Here is a 19,701-nt window from a genome sequence, read left to right on the forward strand (position 1 = left end):
TAGACTAAGACCCTATCACATTCACTTCCCACTTTTTATTTGAACTGCTGTTACAGCTGTTCAAAGTGTATAAATATCTGCAGACACTACAAATGAAGCAGTCATCATGACAAACTATTACCAGTCATTCATTCTCTTTCCTTTTTCTTCATGATACTGTAGCACTATGTGCCAAAGATACCTTGACATTAGACACCAGCCTGTTTGGGAATAATGGCATCCTGGATACTAGTTTATTGCATCACAAAAGCACTATGAGAAGTCAAGCAAAATGACACCTTTTATTGGCTGACTAAAAAGATTACAATATGCAAGCTTTCAAGGTGTGGAAAATCTTAGAAAGGGCTGGGTAGCACATAGGCCTTGGAGGCAATATATTTTATCTAACCTTTTTCACAACATCTTTAATCTCAGCAGATTTATATTTTCCTGGGTGTGGTCCAACTGAAAGTTTAATAATCAATTAGAAAATGCCTCCTTAAAATTGATGGGTACACAGCATACAGCTGCAACCTGCCAGTTCTTGATGAGCAAAAAAAAAATGTCCATTGCTTGAAAAACAAATATCCACAAACAAGAAATATCCATATAAATAAAGTGAAAAGTAAGAAAACATGCAGATAATATAATCTGTTACATGTCTAGGTGCACTTCTGATGTATTTAGGATTATGAATGCTGCTAATCACATATTAGTAGTTTACTGGCATTGTAAAAACATTTGTGAATAAACTTTTGATCATTGAAACTAGTGTAATGCTGGTCTATTTTAACTTTAAAAGATTGTCTTACTATACTGTCTAAAATATTAGAAAATATAATGTTAAGTGTTTCAGTGTATATAATATTCTGAATATTTATTCACATTTCAATTAATATCATTTTCAGAGTATGCAATTCACAAGCCCTCCAATAAATTAACTCTTCTTGCTGCAGCACACATACTAAATAGTCTGTATAAGGATTTTATTAAAGCACAAAGAAACAAGTATATATTTAAATATATTGTAAATATAAAATTTTGCACTTTTTCTTATAGATATATTAAAACACAGAAATTTTAATTTTCACTAGATGAAAATTAGTATTTCTTTATTTTCCATTGCACAATACTTAAAACAAAATATAAGAAGAGACGTTAAGGGTATCATTTGTTGGTGTTTTGTGCTTATGTGTACATGTTTCCATCCTTTCACTCGTTTTCTGAAAAGCTTTTTCCAGTACAGGGCTGTGAACAACGAGTGCAAATTGGACACATGGCAGGATGCTAGACCATTTGCAGCAAAGAAATGTTTTACTTCATATTTCAATTAAATAATGCTGCTCTAAAAATACACATTTGAAATAATATATTTTCATACAATTTTCGCAAGTCAAAAGAAGCTAAAACTAATGCTGTAAGGCAAAAGTCAAACAATTCATTTGTGGACTTAAACAGACACGGTATAATTTCAGAATTCACATCTGAATCAAATCAAGTAAGTCATTTCAGATGAATCAATGAATTGCACTGCTTCAGTGGGCAAACAATGAAGGGGTCAACCTGTCCCAAAATCCTAGCAAGCATATGTATATAACAATGCCAACTGATTTAGATGATAAACTGTTCATGGCCTGTGTGACATTTATCTTCCACAAACAAGTGAAAATGATTTGGGCACATCTAATGTAATTATTTAAACTGTTACAAAATAATGCTGTATGTTTAAAACATTGTTTGCACTTTTTATTAATGAGTAATTATTACAGCAATTAAGCAATATTGTTGTATACATTATACTTTCTTTTCAATGATGTTTTAACTTGTTCTTTTAAATTATATAAACATTAAAGTAGCATTTTATACGAAGAAGAGGATGGTACAATAGTTAGTGCAGTACTGTTACACAGTTCACCAGTCCTAGGTTTAAATCTCATGCAGAATTTGTCCTTGTTTTCATCTTGGCTTGTGTGGATTTTCCACCTGGTACTCCAGTTTTCCTTGCACTTGGAAAGGTCACACAGGTTACATTAAGTAGTAAAATTAAACTGGTCCAGTATGAGAGAATGCAGATGTCTGTGCTTTGTGGAAGGACACTTTGCAATGGAGTGACATCCTGTCCAGGGTTGAGTCCTGTCTTTTGACCATTGCTACCAGGAAGGGCACTGACAGTCCATGATCATGACATTGATGAGAGGGTAAAAAATTGAAGGAAAAGATTGATTGCTTTTCACCAACATGCCATGCTGTTCACTAGATCTTTTCTTAAGCAACAACAGAAAATATCTGCATAACATTTTTGGAATCACCTTTTATTATTGGGATAGCAGGGCACAGCAATAAGAAAAAAGCAGTGCAGAAGAAACTGTGCTTTCCACTACCAAGACTATATGATTACCTTTCAAATTTGCATTTGATCAGCTCATTATTAAAACAAAAACAACCCTCCTGAAGGCCCAAGGAGTAAAACAGGGGCAGTAAGAAAAAAAAAAAAACTGGGCAGAAAAAACAATGCTCAAGATTACACTACAGCGTGTCACCAAAAGACTCTGGACTTCTCTTCAGGTTCTGCAGAAGACTCATAAGTGACCCTTATGCTCCTGTAGTGACACCGTGGTCACTGACTGGCTTCCGCCACGCATATGGCACCATTCTGGGGTTTTTTGGGCAGAGGTGAGAGCAAAGAACAAGCATTTATGGCACTTTGGAAAATTTGTACCTTCGCCTAGTGAATATTACGAGACTTTGTGCCAGCAAAGCAGCGGGTCCAGATGGAAAACATCTTGCATCACCCCAGTCCCAAAGGTATCACGTCCTAGTGAGCTGAATGATTTCCGGCCTGTCGCTCTGACATCACATGTGATGAAGACCATGGAGCAGCTACTGCTTCACCACCTTTGGCCACAGGTCCGCCACGCCCTCAACCCTCTGCAGTTCACATACCAGGAGAAGGTGGGAGCAGAGGATGCCATCATCTATATGCTACACCGATCCCTCTCCCACTTGGACAGAGGCAGTGGTGCTGTAAGAATTATGTTTCTGGACTTCTCTAGCGCCTTCAGCACCATCCAACCTATGCTCCTTAGGGACAAGCTGACAGAGATGTGAGTAGATTCATACCTGGTGGCATGGATCGTGGACTATCTTACAGACAGACCTCAGTACGTGCGTCTCGGGAACTGCAGGTCTGACATTTTGGTCAGCAACACAGGAGCGCCACAGGAGACTGTACTTTCTCCGGTCCTGTTCGGCCTATATACATCGGACTTCCAATACAACTTGGAGTCCTGCCACGTGCAAAAGTTCGCTGACGACACTGCTATCGTGGGCTGCATCAGGAGTGGGCAGGAGGAGGAGGAGTATAGGAACCTAATCAAGGACTTTGTTAAATTGTATGACTCAAACAACCTACAACTGAATACCAGCAAAACCAAGGAGCTGGTGGTGGATTTTAGGAGGACCAGGCCCCTCATGGACCCGTGATCATCAGAGGTGACTGTGTGCAGATGGTACAGACCTATAAATACCTGGGAGTGCAGCTGGATGATAAATTGTACTGGACTGCCAATACTGATGCTCTGTGTAAGAAAGGACAGAGCCGACTATACTTCCTTAGAAGGCTGGCGTCCTTCAACATCTGCAATAAGATGCTGCAGATGTTCTGTCAGACGGTTGTGGTGAGCGCCCTCTTCTACGTGGTGGTGTGCTGGGGAAGCAGCATAAAGAAGAGGGACGCCTCACGCCTGGACAAACTGGTGAGGAAGGCAGGCTCTATTGTAGGCACGGAGCTGGACAGTTTCACATCCGTGGCAGAGTGACGGGCACTGAGCAGGCTCCTGTCAATAATGGAGAATCCACTGCATCCACTGAACAGTATCATCTCCAGACAGAGGAGCAGCTTCAGCGACAGACTGCTGTCACTGTCCTGCTCCACTGACAGACTGAGGAGATTGTTCCTCCCCCACACTATGCGACTCTTCAATTCCACCCGGGGGGGGGGGGGGGGGGGGGGGGGTAAACGTTAAAATTATACAAAGTTATTGTCTGTCTGTTATACCTGCATTGTCGCCACTCTTTAATTTAACATTGTTCTTTATCAGTATACTGCTGCTGGAGTATGTGAATTTCCCCTTGGGGATTAATAAAGCATCTATCTAGCTATCTGTTAATATAGTGCTAAGAAAAAGTCCTGAAAAATATTAAAAAAAAATAAAACTAATGCAAGAGAGTAACAGAACAAATGGCAGCACTGTAATATCCTCTGTATATTCCATATGGATAATTACAAAAACATCTGTTTCTAACATTTCTTGCACTTAAACTTGTGATTGGTTTTTAGTGTTAATGGAAAAGAAGTCTTAATGGGCAGAAAAACACTAAATTGTGCAGTTGGAAAGGGAAACTTTGTTTTCAGGCTGTAGACTTACACAGCCAGCCAGGAAAGAAAGGGTCTTGATGGTACTCCTCATCGTTACTAATTTTCCATAAAACTGTATCTATTCCTATATGACCACAAATTGCATTATAAATACACCGCAAGTTTACATTAACACACAACTTTAGCCATATAAATATAATCATCTTTCACAGTTGACCCCCTTTCTGCAGATCTGTAGACAACTGAGGAGGGTTCAAGCCGTCTTTAACGATCTTTGAACTCACATCTCACTGTACTCTGTAGGCCACCCCTGATCTTTTTACAACTTCAAGGGAAGCATCTTGTTAAATTCCAAGTGGGCCTGCCAGCTCAATTTGTGTGGTCTTCAGCATCAATTTTACTACAATTCACTCAAAATATTAAATTAATTAATATTAACGTTTGTTCATTAATATTAAATTAACAATTTCATTTTTAGCATAGAATGTCACTTACTTGATATTGCCAAAAACAAAAAATACATCACTCTGTCACTACTATTATTCCAACGATGCACGTGAGCTCAAGTGCGCGCGCTTGCTTTTCGCGCTCCCGCGGGCGCCGGCGCCTGTTGTCTCCCGCGCAGCGCAGCAGTTACGAAACGCGCGCCGCACAGCTGACAGGCGTTTACGCTACAGGGAAGTTGAAAAGTCCACTTTCGTTTTGTGTCTTTTGATTACGAGCGACAAAGATGAAGCTGTTGTTTGCGCTTCTTGTGGTGGTGCCTCTCGTGTTTTGTGACCCCTGCCCATGTGAGGACCCGTCGCTGTGCGAGCCGATCGCAGACGAGAAGGACTTCGAGGTGCAGTTGCTTCCCTAATTTGCCCTCTTGAACATCCCGAAACACTTGGCCTTTTTCTCTATCGTAGCTTTCCACGGGCCTTGTTTCTTCATTACATCCATTACGTATTTAAGATGAGGAAACTTGACAAACTGTTTGGACCCTCGTTAGTGAGTGCGGTGTATGGAGCCGCTGTGGAGTGCCGTTTGGCCATTGGCAGACTGCAGTAAATCGCAGTGTGTTAAATATGAATGGCTGCATTACCAGATCTGACGAGTGGTTAACCTCGATACGTTAAAAGGTTGTCTGCAACATTTTATTTTTCAAAATACTATTATGGGTAACACAGATTTGTGGGAATTACTGTGTACTTTTCCTTTGACAACTCACATTTTAATTGTATTTACTTAATCCATTACGGAAGGTTAACCACAATCTGATTAGAGATGTATTCTCAAACCAGTTTATTGCAATTCGTGGTCATGAAGGCCAAAGTTTATCCTGGCAACACAGTGCAAGTGAGGAAGCTGCACAGGAAAGGGTGCCAGTAATCCCTGGGCTCACTCACACAGAGGAAGAATGATAAGTTCAGTTAGGCAGGAGCAGGTATTTTGGATGCTATTTCATTGCAGGATACACTTTTATATGCTCACATGTTATGGTATGAAAATCAGAACCAAACTTTTGTTCCTGGAACTGAGATGAAGTGATACTAACTTATCCTCTGTCAATCAGTCTTTTTGCTGTATAGTGTGATTAAGAGTTCGAACCATTACAAGGTGATGCATAAGGCAGATACAATTACAATGCATTTTTTAAGACTAAAGATCAAAACTAATATGGTGTGTCGATAGCGTGATAGAAATTGCTGATGCCTTACATGTTCAAGGAAACATAATATTTACACCAATCATTCTGGATATTCCACTTTCCTGCAGCTTCCCCAACCCCTGTAAAGAACTGGCATCTCATCTTGGGTTGGATCCTAGCTTTACTGGAGTGTTCCAAACACTATAATGGAAAAAGTGGATATAGAAAATTTGATTGGTCAAGTTCAGGTTTATTGTCCTGTGCTCATAGTACAAAGAAAGTCCTACTTGCTTGTTTTCTCAGAATAGTGACATCAATACAATACAATATCAAACAATCTAAAGGTACTTGAATATTGGTTATTTTCATTTATTCTCCTCAGTGGACAGTATCCCCTAAATAATTCTAATGCATTCTTAACAGAAGATAATCATGACTCTTGGGTTGTTACAAAGTGGAACTAATATCAATTTGCCAAAATATTTTATTTTTGGCTAATTTTTCACTACATGGTAGAGTCAGAAAATATTTGATCTTTTAAATAAATTACTTTGCTATCCAATACCTAAACAGTAAAATGTCCAGGTAGTATGTATAGAGTTTAACTATTGGTTCATTTTTGTTGCAGTTGTTTGTATTTGATGTCGGTGGAAAGGACTGGCAGTTTTATGACTGGTCAAAAGTAACAACAATAGCTACATTTGGAAAGTACGACCCTGAGCTTTTGTGCTTTGCTCATTCCAAAGGAGTCCGGTTAGTTTTGAAAGGTACTTTTGAATTACACATTAAACTGAAATATTTATAATGTTTATTCTTACCTTTTTGTGATTCATTTTTATTAATGTGATCAAAAATAATAAGTATGTAACACCAATATCTATCTATCTATCTATCTATCTATCTATCTATCTATCTATCTATCTATCTATCTATCTATCTATCTTATATATTTATTATTCTTTTCAACTATAAATGTTTTGTGCTAATTGTATTGATTTAAACTTTACCAATTACTTAATATACGGTATGTAAAGAAAAAGTAAATAATGAATACATTAATCAGTATATTTTTTGTTTTATGTGTTTCCAAACTGGCTTAATCTTATTCTTATAGTTGTACCATAAGTAAATTTAGCTAAATTTAAATTCATTTGAAGGTGACGTTCCCATTGTGGATATTGTTGACCCAGCCAATAGGACTGCTTGGATTAATAACAAAGTAACTTTGGCAAAAAAACAATTCATGGATGGAATTAACCTTGATATAGAGCAGGAGGTGAACAAGACTTCACCAGAGTACTGGGCTTTAACTGCACTGGTGAAGGAGACTACCGAAGCCTTTCATCGGGAGATCCCCGGGTCACAGGTAAATGATATATCCTCATCTGTGATTCCTTAAATTTTAGTAACTTTTGGGGACATTATTTATTTTCGATGTGTTTTTCCCCACAGGTATCTTTTGATGTTGCTTGGTCTCCAAATTGTATAGATAACAGGTGTTATGACTATGCTGCTATTGCAGAATCCTGTGACCTTGTATTTGTGATGTCCTATGATGAGCAGAGCCAAATTTGGAATGAATGTATTGCCAGGGCAAATGCTCCAGTTAATCAGACCTTGATGGGTATGTGATGTGTTTTTTTTTTGGCAAAAAATTTAATTTGTAGTAAGTAAATTGATAAAATGAAAAGCATTTTGTATTTTGTAGAGGACTCTTTTGTCAAAAATGACCAAAAAAGATAACATTTTTGCCTGAAGAGATTTCTGGCCACTATTTTTCTTTGATATGATTTAGCCTTATTCTGGGCATGCTTCAGTTACCTGTCCTGCATAGTTTTAAGTTACCGTATTTTTTGCACCATAAGACGCACCTGACCATTAGACGCACCTAGGTTTAGAGGAGGAAAACAAGAAGAAAAATATTCTGAACCAAATGGTGTACTAATATGTTTAATAAAATATAGCAGAATAATATTTCAACCATGTAAATTCAACAGCGGTATTAAGAAACATCATCACTGTCATTAACAAATAAGGAGAGACTTTAAGGTTCAAGCACTCTTCTAGTTTTATGGAAACCCCAAGAACTCCTCATCGCTAGTGTCAGAATTTATGAAGCTCAGTTGCTCACAATCACTTTGCAGGAGCACGTACCTATCATCACGCGGCATAACCTGTCCAAAACCACCAGGGGACAAAACACTTTTGGACCAATGCTCCCTGAAGTTATATCGCCAGTCTAGTCCCATCTATATTTGTAATGCCACAAAGCCCTTCATCTCATGTTTTGTTGTGGATTTCCAGTTTGAAAAATGAGAATGCGGTGCAAGCACAGCCCTCGATTCAAAAAATTGCTCTGCATACCTGTTTGTCTCGTCTGACAGTAGCTGAAAGGCAGCTTCAGGAAAGAACAGCCTGAAGTAGTCCAGTAGCTGGTAATCTGTCGAGTCCAACAGCAAGCCATACTGTCTTGTGAAGTCCGGTAGCCAGTTTGGCTCCCACGGATCAATGTCTAGGTATTCCTCCCACACGAACCTTGCCATAGGTGCACGAATGCGCTCAGCTGGGGCGGCATCGGCTGGTGTCCCGATCAGCTGATGCCAGTTCCTCACTCTCTTTTTCGATCTCCTGATCACTCTCAACAAAAGCCCGACTCAGTGATAATGCGCAAAACATTTGTTTTCTGCACTCGCTTCGCTCCCTCGTGTGATGTCGATGCCATCTTGCCATTGTTTACATTTGTTTACATTTTGCAACTCACGTACACGCAAGGATTAGATGCCGAGTCAATGAGTCTAACATTCCTTCAAGCACAGAGGGAATGCCTGTAACGCAACAGTGAGTTTTGTTGCCCTCTACCCCTGGATGTTGATTTTTGTCAGGTAATACATATCATGGTCTGTGACTCAATATTCGCTCCATAAGATGCACAGACATTTCCAACCTTGTTTTGGGGAAAAAAAAGTGCGTCTTATGGTGAGAAAAATACGGTATGTGTTTAATCACAGTCTCTGCATTGGTTGTTAACATTATTGACACTGCAGTTTCTTCTTTTTTAAATCTTACCACATGGCATAGGTTGATTGATCATCAGTTAGATTTCATTACTACTACTACACAAAAAACTGTAACTTGAGTGCAGTTTTATGTAAATAACAGTTGATTAATCACTCTATAAAGGCTTGTGTGCCTTCATTTTTTCATAACTATTTTATCTATGATGGGGGTAAAGTAAAATAGTGTTCGCTATTTTTTACAGGCCTAAGTAGGCAAATACAAGTAAACACTTGTCTACAAATTGGTTAATTGCATTTGAAAAATATAATTTTACTAAACTGTAAAGACAAAAAGTCCTAGCTGATTCTCTTTTGGAGTATAAATGCATGTACAGTGCATCCGGAAAGTATTCACAGTGCATCACTTTTTATACTTTTTGTTATGTTACAGCCTTATTCCAAAATGGATTAAATCCATTTTTTTCCTCGGAATTCTACACACAGCACCCCATAATGACAACGTGAAAAAAGTTTACTTGAGGTTTTTGCAAATTTATTAAAAATTAAAAAACTGAGACACATGTACATAAGTATTCACAGCCTTTTTTGCTCAATACTTTGTCGATGCACCTTTGGCAGCAATTACAGCCTCAAGTCTTTTTGAATATGATGCCACAAGCTTGGCACACCTATCCTTGGCCAGTTTCGCCCATTCCTCTTTGCAGCACCTCTCAAGCTCCATCAGGTTGGATGGGAAGCGTCGGTGCACAGCCATTTTAAGATCTCTCCAGAGATGTTCAATCGGATTCACGTCTGGGCTCTGGCTGTGCCACTCAAGGACATTCACAGAGTTGTCCTGAAGCCACTCCTTTGATATCTTGGCCATGTACTTAGGGTCGTTGTCCTGCTGAAAGATGAACAGTCGCCCCAGTCTGAGGTCAAGAGCGCTTTGGAGCAGGTTTTCATCCAGGATGTCTCTGTACATTGCTGCAGTCATCTTTCCCTTTATCCTGACTAGTCTCCCAGTTCCTGCCGCTGAAAAACATCCCCACAGCATGATGCTGCCACCACCATGCTTCACTGAAGGGATGGTATTGGCCTGATGATGAGCGGTGCCTGGTTTCCTCCAAACGTAACGCCTGGCATTCACACCAAAGAGTTCAATCTTTGTCTCATCAGACCAGAGAATTTTCTTCAGGTGCCTTTTGGCAAACTGCAGGCGGGCTGCCATGTGCCTTTTACTAAGGAGTGGCTTCCGTCTGGCCACTCTACCATACAGGCCTGATTGGTGGATTGCTGCAGAGATGGTTGTCCTTCTGGAAGGTTCTCCTCTCTCCACAGAGGACCTCTGGAGCTCTGACAGAGTGACCATCGGGTTCTTGGTCACCTCCCTGACTAAGGCCTTTCTCTCCCGATCGCTCAGTTTAGATGGCCGGCCAACTCTAGGAAGAGTCCTGGTGGTTTCGAACTTCTTCCACTTACGTATGATGGAGGCCACTGTGCTCACTGGGACCTTCAAAGCAGCAGAATTTTTTCTGTAACCTTCCCCAGATTTGTGCCTCGAGACAATCCTGTCTTGGAGATCTACAAACAATTCCTTTTAACTTCATGCTTGGTTTGTGCTCTGACATGAACTGTCAACTGTGGGACCTTATATAGACAGGTGTGTGCCATTCCAAATCATGTCCAATCAACTGAATTTACCACAGGTGGACTCCAGTTAAGCTGCAGAAACATCTCAAGGATGATCAGGGGAAACAGGATGCACCTGAGCTCAATTTTGAGCTTCATGGCAAAGGCTGTGAATACTTATGTACATGTGCTTTCTCAATTTTTTTATTTTTAATAAATTTGCAAAAACCTCAAGTAAACTTTTTTCACGTTGTCATTATGTTGTGTGTAGAATTCTGAGGAAAAAAATGAATTTAATCCATTTTGGAATAAGGCTGTAACATAACAAAATGTGGAAAAAGTGATGCGCTGTGAATATTTTCCGGATGCACTGTATGTTTCTCAAGTATACACTCGGTAGCAACATTATGTGCTACATCTGTCTAGTTCTGGAAATGATTCACATTTGCCTCCACAGAAGCACAAATTCTTTGAAGCATTGATTCAGCAAGATGCTGGAATCATTCTGTAGGGTTAGAAGACCATGCTCACCATCAAGTATCACTGTCAAATTCCAGCTTAATCAAGTTGTTATTCATATACTCATTATGATCACTTATTTATAATAAAAGGGCATTGATCCTTGAGTGATAGCACTTCAAAAATCACCTAAGGTTCCTCTCACCATAACCTTTGCTTTCAACATATGTAAGCCAATTTTGCATCCATCTACACACTGTGCTTTGAATTCCCACTTTGTTTAGTTTGATCAATAATCTCTCATGTGATACCTTATCAAAAGCTTTCTTAAATGCAATATAAATATTATTATAGGCATCTCGTTATTCGTATGCTTTTGTTGCTTCTTCATTTAATTCTAGCATATTAGTGAAAGACAATCTCCTCTATCTAAACCCATTTTGCACGCTCAAGAATATACCAGTTCTGGCCTTGTGCTGCTGGATCTTTTACTTAGAAATCGCTTCTATGAATTTTCCTATGATTTAAGTTAAGCAAACTGGCATACAATTACTCAGATCAGCCTGATCAAAATTTTTATATTAGAAGATAACATTGGCTAGTTTCCAGTCTTGAGGATTCTCCCAGTGTGCAGTGATTTTTGAAAAACGTATCTAGGTTTTATATTTGTACTCATTTTCCTCCTTAAGCACTCTAGTTATAAACTGGACCAGGAGATTTGTTAGATTTCAGCCTTTATTTCCAAATTATTAAGGTAACTCGCTGTCAATCCCTGTAATTCTTTGGAGTTTATCAACTTCTCACTTGAAAATTTCAGAAAAATTCAAACTTTGACCATTCACTATATTATTGTCACTATAACTTCATTCTTACCATTTCTAATGCATGTCACATTATTCTTGACTGTTCTTCAACTACTAAACATACTGAAAGAATCTTTGTGGCTCATCTTACAACTTTTCCTTAATATTTGTCTAATTGTCTTTTGCCATTCCTAATATTCTTTGTAGGAAGCTGTTGTTATTGTTTCCCATATGCTTCAAGGTCTGACATGTTGTGCATTCAGAGATGCATTTTGTGCACCACTGACACAAAGAGATGTTAATTGTGTATTACTGCTCTTTATGGTAGCTTGGACAAGTCTAGCCAGTCTCATCTGACCCTTCTTAATAACCCGGTGCTTTTGCTGATAGAACTGCAGCTCACTGGATGCTTTTTGTTTATTGCACCCTTCTCTCTAAATTCTATAAAGGGCAGCTGTTTTTTGAGATTTTAAAACTTCTCATATGGCCTACAGATACAGTGAAAGTCATTTAGACAAAACATTTTACCTGTTCTGACATTTAGTTAAATAATTTTTCTTTAAACCATACATACTTAGTTGTGGCTGCTTGATTGGCTGTATGGGGAAACAGGGTTTTTGTAGGAATGCGAAAATGTATCTAATAAAGTGGCAACTTAGCGTATATTAAGTATTAACTTTATATTTTCCCGTTAAATGAAATCAATTAATAATTCAGTGGATCTACCTTCTCATGTGTTTCCTGTTCACATGCCTCTTTTAATTCTTTAGGTTATGATGATTATTTGAAAATGAAAATAAATCCCAAGAAGCTTGTTATGGGTGTACCCTGGTATGGATATGACTATGTATGCATGGAGCTGACACAGGTACAGAAAATGTGTATGTTTGTTTATTACTGAAAACACTGCATTAAAAACTAGAGTCCCTTGTGTATAAAACGCAGACATTAGCAAAGATCTAAGCGTAAGGCAAGGTGACCATATGTAGTAAACTTGTACAACATGAAATAAAATGAGCACATAAAATTTCCAGTGAAAGAAAAGAAGAAATAAAAACACTTTAAGTCAGAAACTCTGCTCCTCTTCAGTGTGGTACAGGCTGTGAAGTCAGATAAAAAACAGGGTAAAGTTCTGTCTATCTACCTAATGTATTTTTAAAATCTTTTTATACAGATAAGAAATACTGCTAATAATATGTGAGTTAAATTTATAGGGTACCAGATATTCTTTGCTTTTCCTTATGATTTAAACAAGAATTTTCTGTTTTCTGTATATACTCAGCTCTTGCAAGTTGTCTCAGTTGTGGTCTGTGCTGATAATTCAGTTCCTGTGGTGCAAAATTACAAAAAAAAAAAATGGTTACTTTTTAATATAATATACCTGTATATGTTTTAATTAACTTATGAAGTACATTTTAATTATAAAATATTTTCAAATCATATTAGACCCAAAAATATTGTTGCCTTTTATGTGAATTAAGCAATATTTCATGCTTTGAGTTAGTTTTCTTTGGTGTACCTGACCATTAAATTTAACTTGTATTTCACTTTTGCAATATAAATTTCAAAATAAATAGCTAAAAGGCTATATTAATAAATAAGTATAGATTTAATCTTAATTATTTTGAGTTTACATTCTCAGAATGCATTCAACAGTCATGGCTTTAATTTATTAAGTGGCTGCAATGAAACAAGGCATTTAAGAATTCAGGACAGTCAACTCGCCCCATAGCAATGGAACCTCAGAAAGGGACAGCAGTCAGGAGAACTCATTCTTGTCTTTGTCCATAGTCTTGGACATATCTGGAACTCTGGCATGGCTGTGTCATGGGAAGAACCTCTAAATGAACCCTGGAAGAGAAAAGGAGATTTAGCAGATAACAAAATCCCTTATCTTAAGTACCATAAAGCCCAGTTCGACATCTTTTCTTGTTTTGGGTTCTCATAGCTTTTTAGTAGTTTCAGATGATATTTTTCTTTTTCCTGGTCCATTTTCCCCTTTTTCTAGCAGCTTGTCTACCACTGAGCAGCAGCAAGGTCGCTTTTGCTGATGTGTGGGCTGTCCGAGGAGGAGTATGTACTGAGCTACTAAGGAGACAAGCGCAACCTGATGTTATGTGTTGCTTTTCTTAAACAATACATACTGCACATATCTGTATAAAGGATTATACGTTGTTTTACCCCTTTGTCTGTATTTAAATGAGGGTTTGTTAGCAACTACCTATGAACTACTAATGTACCTTTTTTAGGAACTGTAAGATGATAAATATTTAGGAAAAAAATCACAATGTTTTATCAATTGATGTGACCTATTTCACCTATGATTATGCTGGCATCACTGCAGTGCTTTGTTAGGATGTGTTGAAAAAAAGGGAAATATTCACAATCAGCTATTGTTTCTACACATTCTCTAATAAAATACATACATTACTCCATATCAAGTTATTTTGACAAATTGCAATTACAAAAAAATATACCGAGTTTACTATACAAATGATTATGTCTTTTAACAAACACAATATGGATGTTGAGCTACATATGCATGTTTCTTTCAGGAAATGTAGTTTCATTTTTATTCTGACCTTTCCAGCTTCCATGTGGTAGGAATAAAGCACATTTGCGCTCTTCCCAGCCATGTTTTTACATGCACATTGGTACCTTGGTTAGTGCTGCTGCCTCACTGATCCAGCATCCTGGGTTTGAATCCCATCCCAGTCATTGTCCATGTCTAAAGCTTCTCCTTTGTCTGTTTGAGTGTTTGCTAGGTTCTCTGGTCTTCCTTACATGTTTCCAAAGAGGTTGAGTAGAAGTTGACTATTTGGAGTGATAAGTCCATTATTGAAGTATTTGACGTAACACTACACATTATCTTAAGAACAGTATGCCTAATGTGAAGTATTGTGATAGAAACATACTATAGTTTATGTGAATTCTCCTTTATGTCCTGCTTTGAATGACCTATGAAAATGAAAGGCAACCAGGATATACATAGAAATTCATTAAGGAAGAGACCAGAGATTTGAACAAAACAGTTTTCTTACAGTAGGCCAATAAAAACAAACGTACACCTAATAATGCAAAATAGTATAGGACCATTGTCACTTGCAGCACTACAGTCAGGGGCAATTTATCCTCTGGTTATAGGGATGTTCAACAGCAACACGTGCTGAAGGCTGCACAAAGTGTTTCATGTTTACTGTATATTATCTGATGTTACCTATAACGTGTGGTAGTGTGTCCATTAATAACTATGCTTACCTGTCAAAGACAGATAATAGAATGTATTTTAAAATATTTCATATGTCTTGCCCTATGTCACCCTCAGTATTCCTCCTCCATCTTTCCTTTGTATCCTCATGTTTCAGCCTCTCTTGCACGATGGTTCCTCTTTCAATCACATTCCCCTAAAGTCTGTTTCTTAAACTGTGTTATTTCAAGGCGCCATGCTCACCTCCCGTCTGTTTTTACACTGCCACCAGTGGTAGACGGGTCCCTATTATCCACTATGAAAACATCAATTGTATTTCTGCAAATACCTTCCATCTTTAAACACGACTTGAGTGGTGCCTCATTGGTATTAACCCTAATGTATCACTTGATACATTATTCACGTTGTTGTTGAAATACTCCATTTTAACTCCTTTTTTGTAAATGAATAAATAAATGTCATACTCAGGAGCTGAACTTTGCACAGTAAAAGTCTCATCATCCCAATGGCAGTTCTTATGGCATTCCTGGTATCCAGTGGTTAGTACCTACCAAAGGTGGTTGAAGGAAGGACACCCTGTGAACTGACAACAGGGTTTTGGGGGCCCAAGGCTCATTGATGCATATGGGGAGTGAAGGCTAGCCCTTCTGGTCAAATCTCACAAAAGAGCTACTGTATCACAAACTGCTTAAAATAAAAAAAATGTTCAGGAATAGTTTAATGAACATGACAAAGAGTTCAAGATGTTGACTTGGCCTCCAAATTCCTCATATCAAGCACTCCAATCAAGCATCTGTGAGATGTACTGGAAAAAGAAGTCCGATCCGTGGAGGCCCCCACCTTGCTACTTACAGGACTCAAAGGAACTGTTGTTAACCTCTTGGTGCCAGTTACCACAGGACACCTTCAGAGGTCTTGTGGAGTCCATGCCTCAACAGGTCAGAGCTGTTTTGGTGGCACAAGGAGAACCTACACAATATTAGACAGGTGGTTTTAATGTGCTTAATTTTTTTAAGTTACTTTGGATAAAAGTGTCTGTAAGCAAATATGACCAATTAGTATTTACTGAATATGTGTTTACTATACATTTAGAATACTGTATATTAACATGACATATATCAAGGGCCTTGGCATTAATTTTAATTAATAGTAGGCAAATGTCTGCATTAATGCTTTATCTCTTCTTTAAAACTGAAATAACTTTACTAAATTGTGTCCTCTAGAAAAATGTGTGCACAATTGCCAAAGTTCCTTTCAGAGGTGCTCCATGCAGTGATGCCGCAGGAAGGCAGATTCCTTACAAGACAATGATGAAGCAGATAAACAGCTCTATGTCAGGTGGGCTTTGGGATGATGTTCAGCTTGCACCTTACTACAATTATAAGGTAAAGTGTTTTAAGAAATGATTAAATAGTAAAGTATAAGAGTTAGGCAGTGTGCCTATAAAATCAATAACTGAGGAAATGTGTTTTCATGATTTGTACTGTTAACACTGTCACGGAAACACCAGTCTTGCCCACTTTGTTTGGTGCAGTTAAATACGTACTACATGTTTAAAGTTGGGCGGCGCAGTGGGTAGCGCTGCTGCCTCGCAGCTGGGAGACCTGGGGACCTGGGTTCACTTCCCGGGTCCTCCCTGTGTGGAGTTTGCATGTTCTCCCTGTGTCTGCGTGGGTTTCCTCCGGGCGCTCCGGTTTCCTCCCACAGTCCAAAGACATGCAGGTTAGGTGGATTGGCGATTCTAAATTGGCCCTAGTGTGTGCTTGGTGTGTGCGTGTGTTTGTGTGTGTCCTGCGGTGGGTTGGCACCCTGCCCAGGATTGGTTCCTGCACTGTGTTGGCTGGGATTGGATCCAGCAGACCCCCGTGACCCTGTGTTTGGATTCAGCGGGTTGGAAAATGGATGGATGGATGGATGTTTAAAGTTTAGCTTTTATGAAAACAGTTACACTTCACTCAGCTATTATATGCTAGCTGCAGTTAATTTAACCTGTTTTGTTGCATATAAGGATTTTTTTCTAATAGAATTACAAAGTAGTACAATTATAACACTTAATGCAGCTCTAGGTTTGTGTGTTTTTCAGAGCAGGATAATTCCTTGTTGCAAGTCTTCCTGCAAGTTAGAAATTGAGAAACAAAGCTACTACTGTTCACTTTTTTATTTACTCTTTACATATTGCCTTTGTTATTGGCTGGCATTTCTCAATGTCCTTTACAAAATAAGGTTTTGATTGGATTGTTGCTATGTATTGTGTACAGACAGAGATTTTGATATATTTATATATCCCTCACAAATGCAACAGATGTTGTTTTAGTGGGAATTCATGAGCATCAACTTGGCCAAACTGTTAAATATCAACGAAAACAATTTTCAAATTTCAATTTTGTTGTATACTTATAAAAAAAATACATAGGGTTCATACTGTACATGTGCTAAACAATTAATATTTGTGTAATAGTTTTGCATTAACTAGTTGGAGGGTGGTCACTGGAGTGTGATAGTTTTTTTCAGTTGTGAGATTGAAAACCTTTGATGAACTGCTGTCTCATCCAGGCTTGGTTTCTGCTTTTCTCCAATTGTGGCTTCAATCTTTCCTTGACCATGAATTGAAAAAGCAGTTTTACAAAAAGAATGAAAATTTATAAAGAGGGGGAGAAGACACATTAGTCTGTAGGCTTTTAATTTTGGGGTGTGCTAGCACATTTAGTATTCAAACTACTTATTCCGAGACATGCTTGCTGAAGACTGGATGGAGTGCCAGCTCACACAAAGGTAACTCGCACCACCATATTAACTCCGATGGAGTCACTTTAGAGTCCCCGACACCTTAGCATGCTTACCATTAGGCCGGTTCTGCTGTTAATTGCTAGAAAAATTCAGGGATGGAAACATATGTATTATTGTAACACTCACACCAAGTCATATTTTTTCCTGTACATGCACATTACTTTATAAATATATTAATGCTAAGGTATTATTTACTAAAATGTGTATAATATAAATGTATACCATTCCATTATATTTTCTAAAATAATGAATTCAACTATTCAGTAATATATTACAGTAAAACATTTCTAGTCAGTTTAGAGTTCTAAAAAATGGTCATCTATGTTTATGTTAGCCTTCCATGTACATACAGTCCTGTGCAAAAGTCTGAGGCACTTTTGAAAACATTCTGCAGTGCAGGAATGCTTTAAAAATAATGTCATAAATAGTGATTATTCATCAGTAAATGTCCTAGAAAGTGCAGTAAGCCCAAAATTTCATAAATGATCTCAATATTTGGTGTGTACACCCTTAGCCAGAAAAACAACAGCCATTCTCTTCGTTTCTGTCACACACTGTTTCAGAAGGAACTTCAGTGGTTTGTTGTTTCAAGCTTGTTGTAAAACTTGCCTCAGTTCCACTGCAGAGAAGCCTTCTTATTTCAATGGGAAGTACGCTTGGTGTATTTCTTGTTTGCTGCACTAAAGTTTTCAAGTCCTCAACCTTCCATTCCTCATTTGTTTGTGCTTCTGAGGAAGAGCTCGGGCAGCACATTCGGAAACAGTTGTTTTGCTATGATATTTCTGCTTTGGAGAGACCTCGATGATGCTGGATGACCACCTTGTGTCTTGTTGCTATGCTCAATTTTGCATTAGTGTTAAGATTTGCAGGTTAAACCACCACATCCCCAGTGACTTCACCTTTTCAGTATGGTTGTCCCAGTTGTTTCTCCCTACACACAGTTGTTTTTGTTTTCCTGAATCACTTTGGTTTACCCTACACATTATGTTTCTTGTACTGTATTTGCTTAATCAGGCACTGGGCTGTATGCCTACAAAGATACCATGTTTTTTTATCTTGTTTTGCTTCACTTCTTGCAAATGGAATGTTTGGAACTCAAAAATGCGCTTTTCTTTACTGACACACTAATCCAGAGCACATAAGATACCCGTATATGACAAATACTTTAGGAGACTGTCTAAAGTGCCTAAGAATTTTGCACAGGACTGTACATGTTATTTTTCTTACATGTTATTTTTCTTGTTTGCTGTGATTTTCTGTTCTCAGGACATAAAGGGGAACATTCATCAGGTATGGTATGATGACCCACACAGCATTTCTTTGAAGGCGCGCTATATAAAAGATCGCGGACTGCGAGGTATTGGAATGTGGAACGGCAATCTTCTAGACTACAGTAATGATACAGTAGCACGGCAGCAGTCCACAGACATGTGGAAGGCTCTTATACCTCAGGAGATACCATTAGTGCCCTAAAGGAGCTGCTTTCTCAATATTAAATGATTATTTGAAGCGAACAATGACAACGACTTTTCTAAAGCAGAATGGTCTGGTGCTTTTTCAAGAAATTAATTCCTTGATTTCTGATGTCTTCATTTGTCATAAGTATAATAAATTTGTTCTTTACATGATGATAATGGAAAAATAACACTGACCAATGTAACTAATACATTTTATGATGTAAGTTTTGGTCTTTTGGACAGATGATTAAAATTATTAACTACATCCACCATTTTATTTTCCTGCGTGGTAGTTTTCTAAACAGTAAATACACTTTGCATTCTAACCAATATATTTTTAATGTATTAATTAATGTGATTTTTATAAATTTT

At 38.1% G+C, this 19,701-nt stretch overlaps 1 protein-coding gene across 1 annotated transcript; it reads left to right on the plus strand.

Annotated features, from left to right (window-relative positions):
- Positions 1-4,986: 4,986 nt before the first annotated feature.
- On the plus strand, positions 4,987-19,538 carry ctbs (chitobiase, di-N-acetyl-). The gene is made up of 7 exons (XM_028811542.2): positions 4,987-5,198; positions 6,616-6,754; positions 7,145-7,353; positions 7,440-7,611; positions 12,648-12,745; positions 16,309-16,470; positions 19,139-19,538. The coding sequence occupies exons 1-7, from the start codon at positions 5,088-5,090 to the stop codon at positions 19,343-19,345; spliced, it is 1,098 nt and encodes a 365-aa protein (XP_028667375.1). The 5' UTR covers positions 4,987-5,087; the 3' UTR covers positions 19,346-19,538.
- Positions 19,539-19,701: the final 163 nt, after the last annotated feature.

The sequence above is a fragment of the Erpetoichthys calabaricus genome, chromosome 10 (assembly GCF_900747795.2).
Source record: "Erpetoichthys calabaricus chromosome 10, fErpCal1.3, whole genome shotgun sequence".
Classification (NCBI taxonomy): Eukaryota; Metazoa; Chordata; class Cladistia; order Polypteriformes; family Polypteridae; genus Erpetoichthys; species Erpetoichthys calabaricus.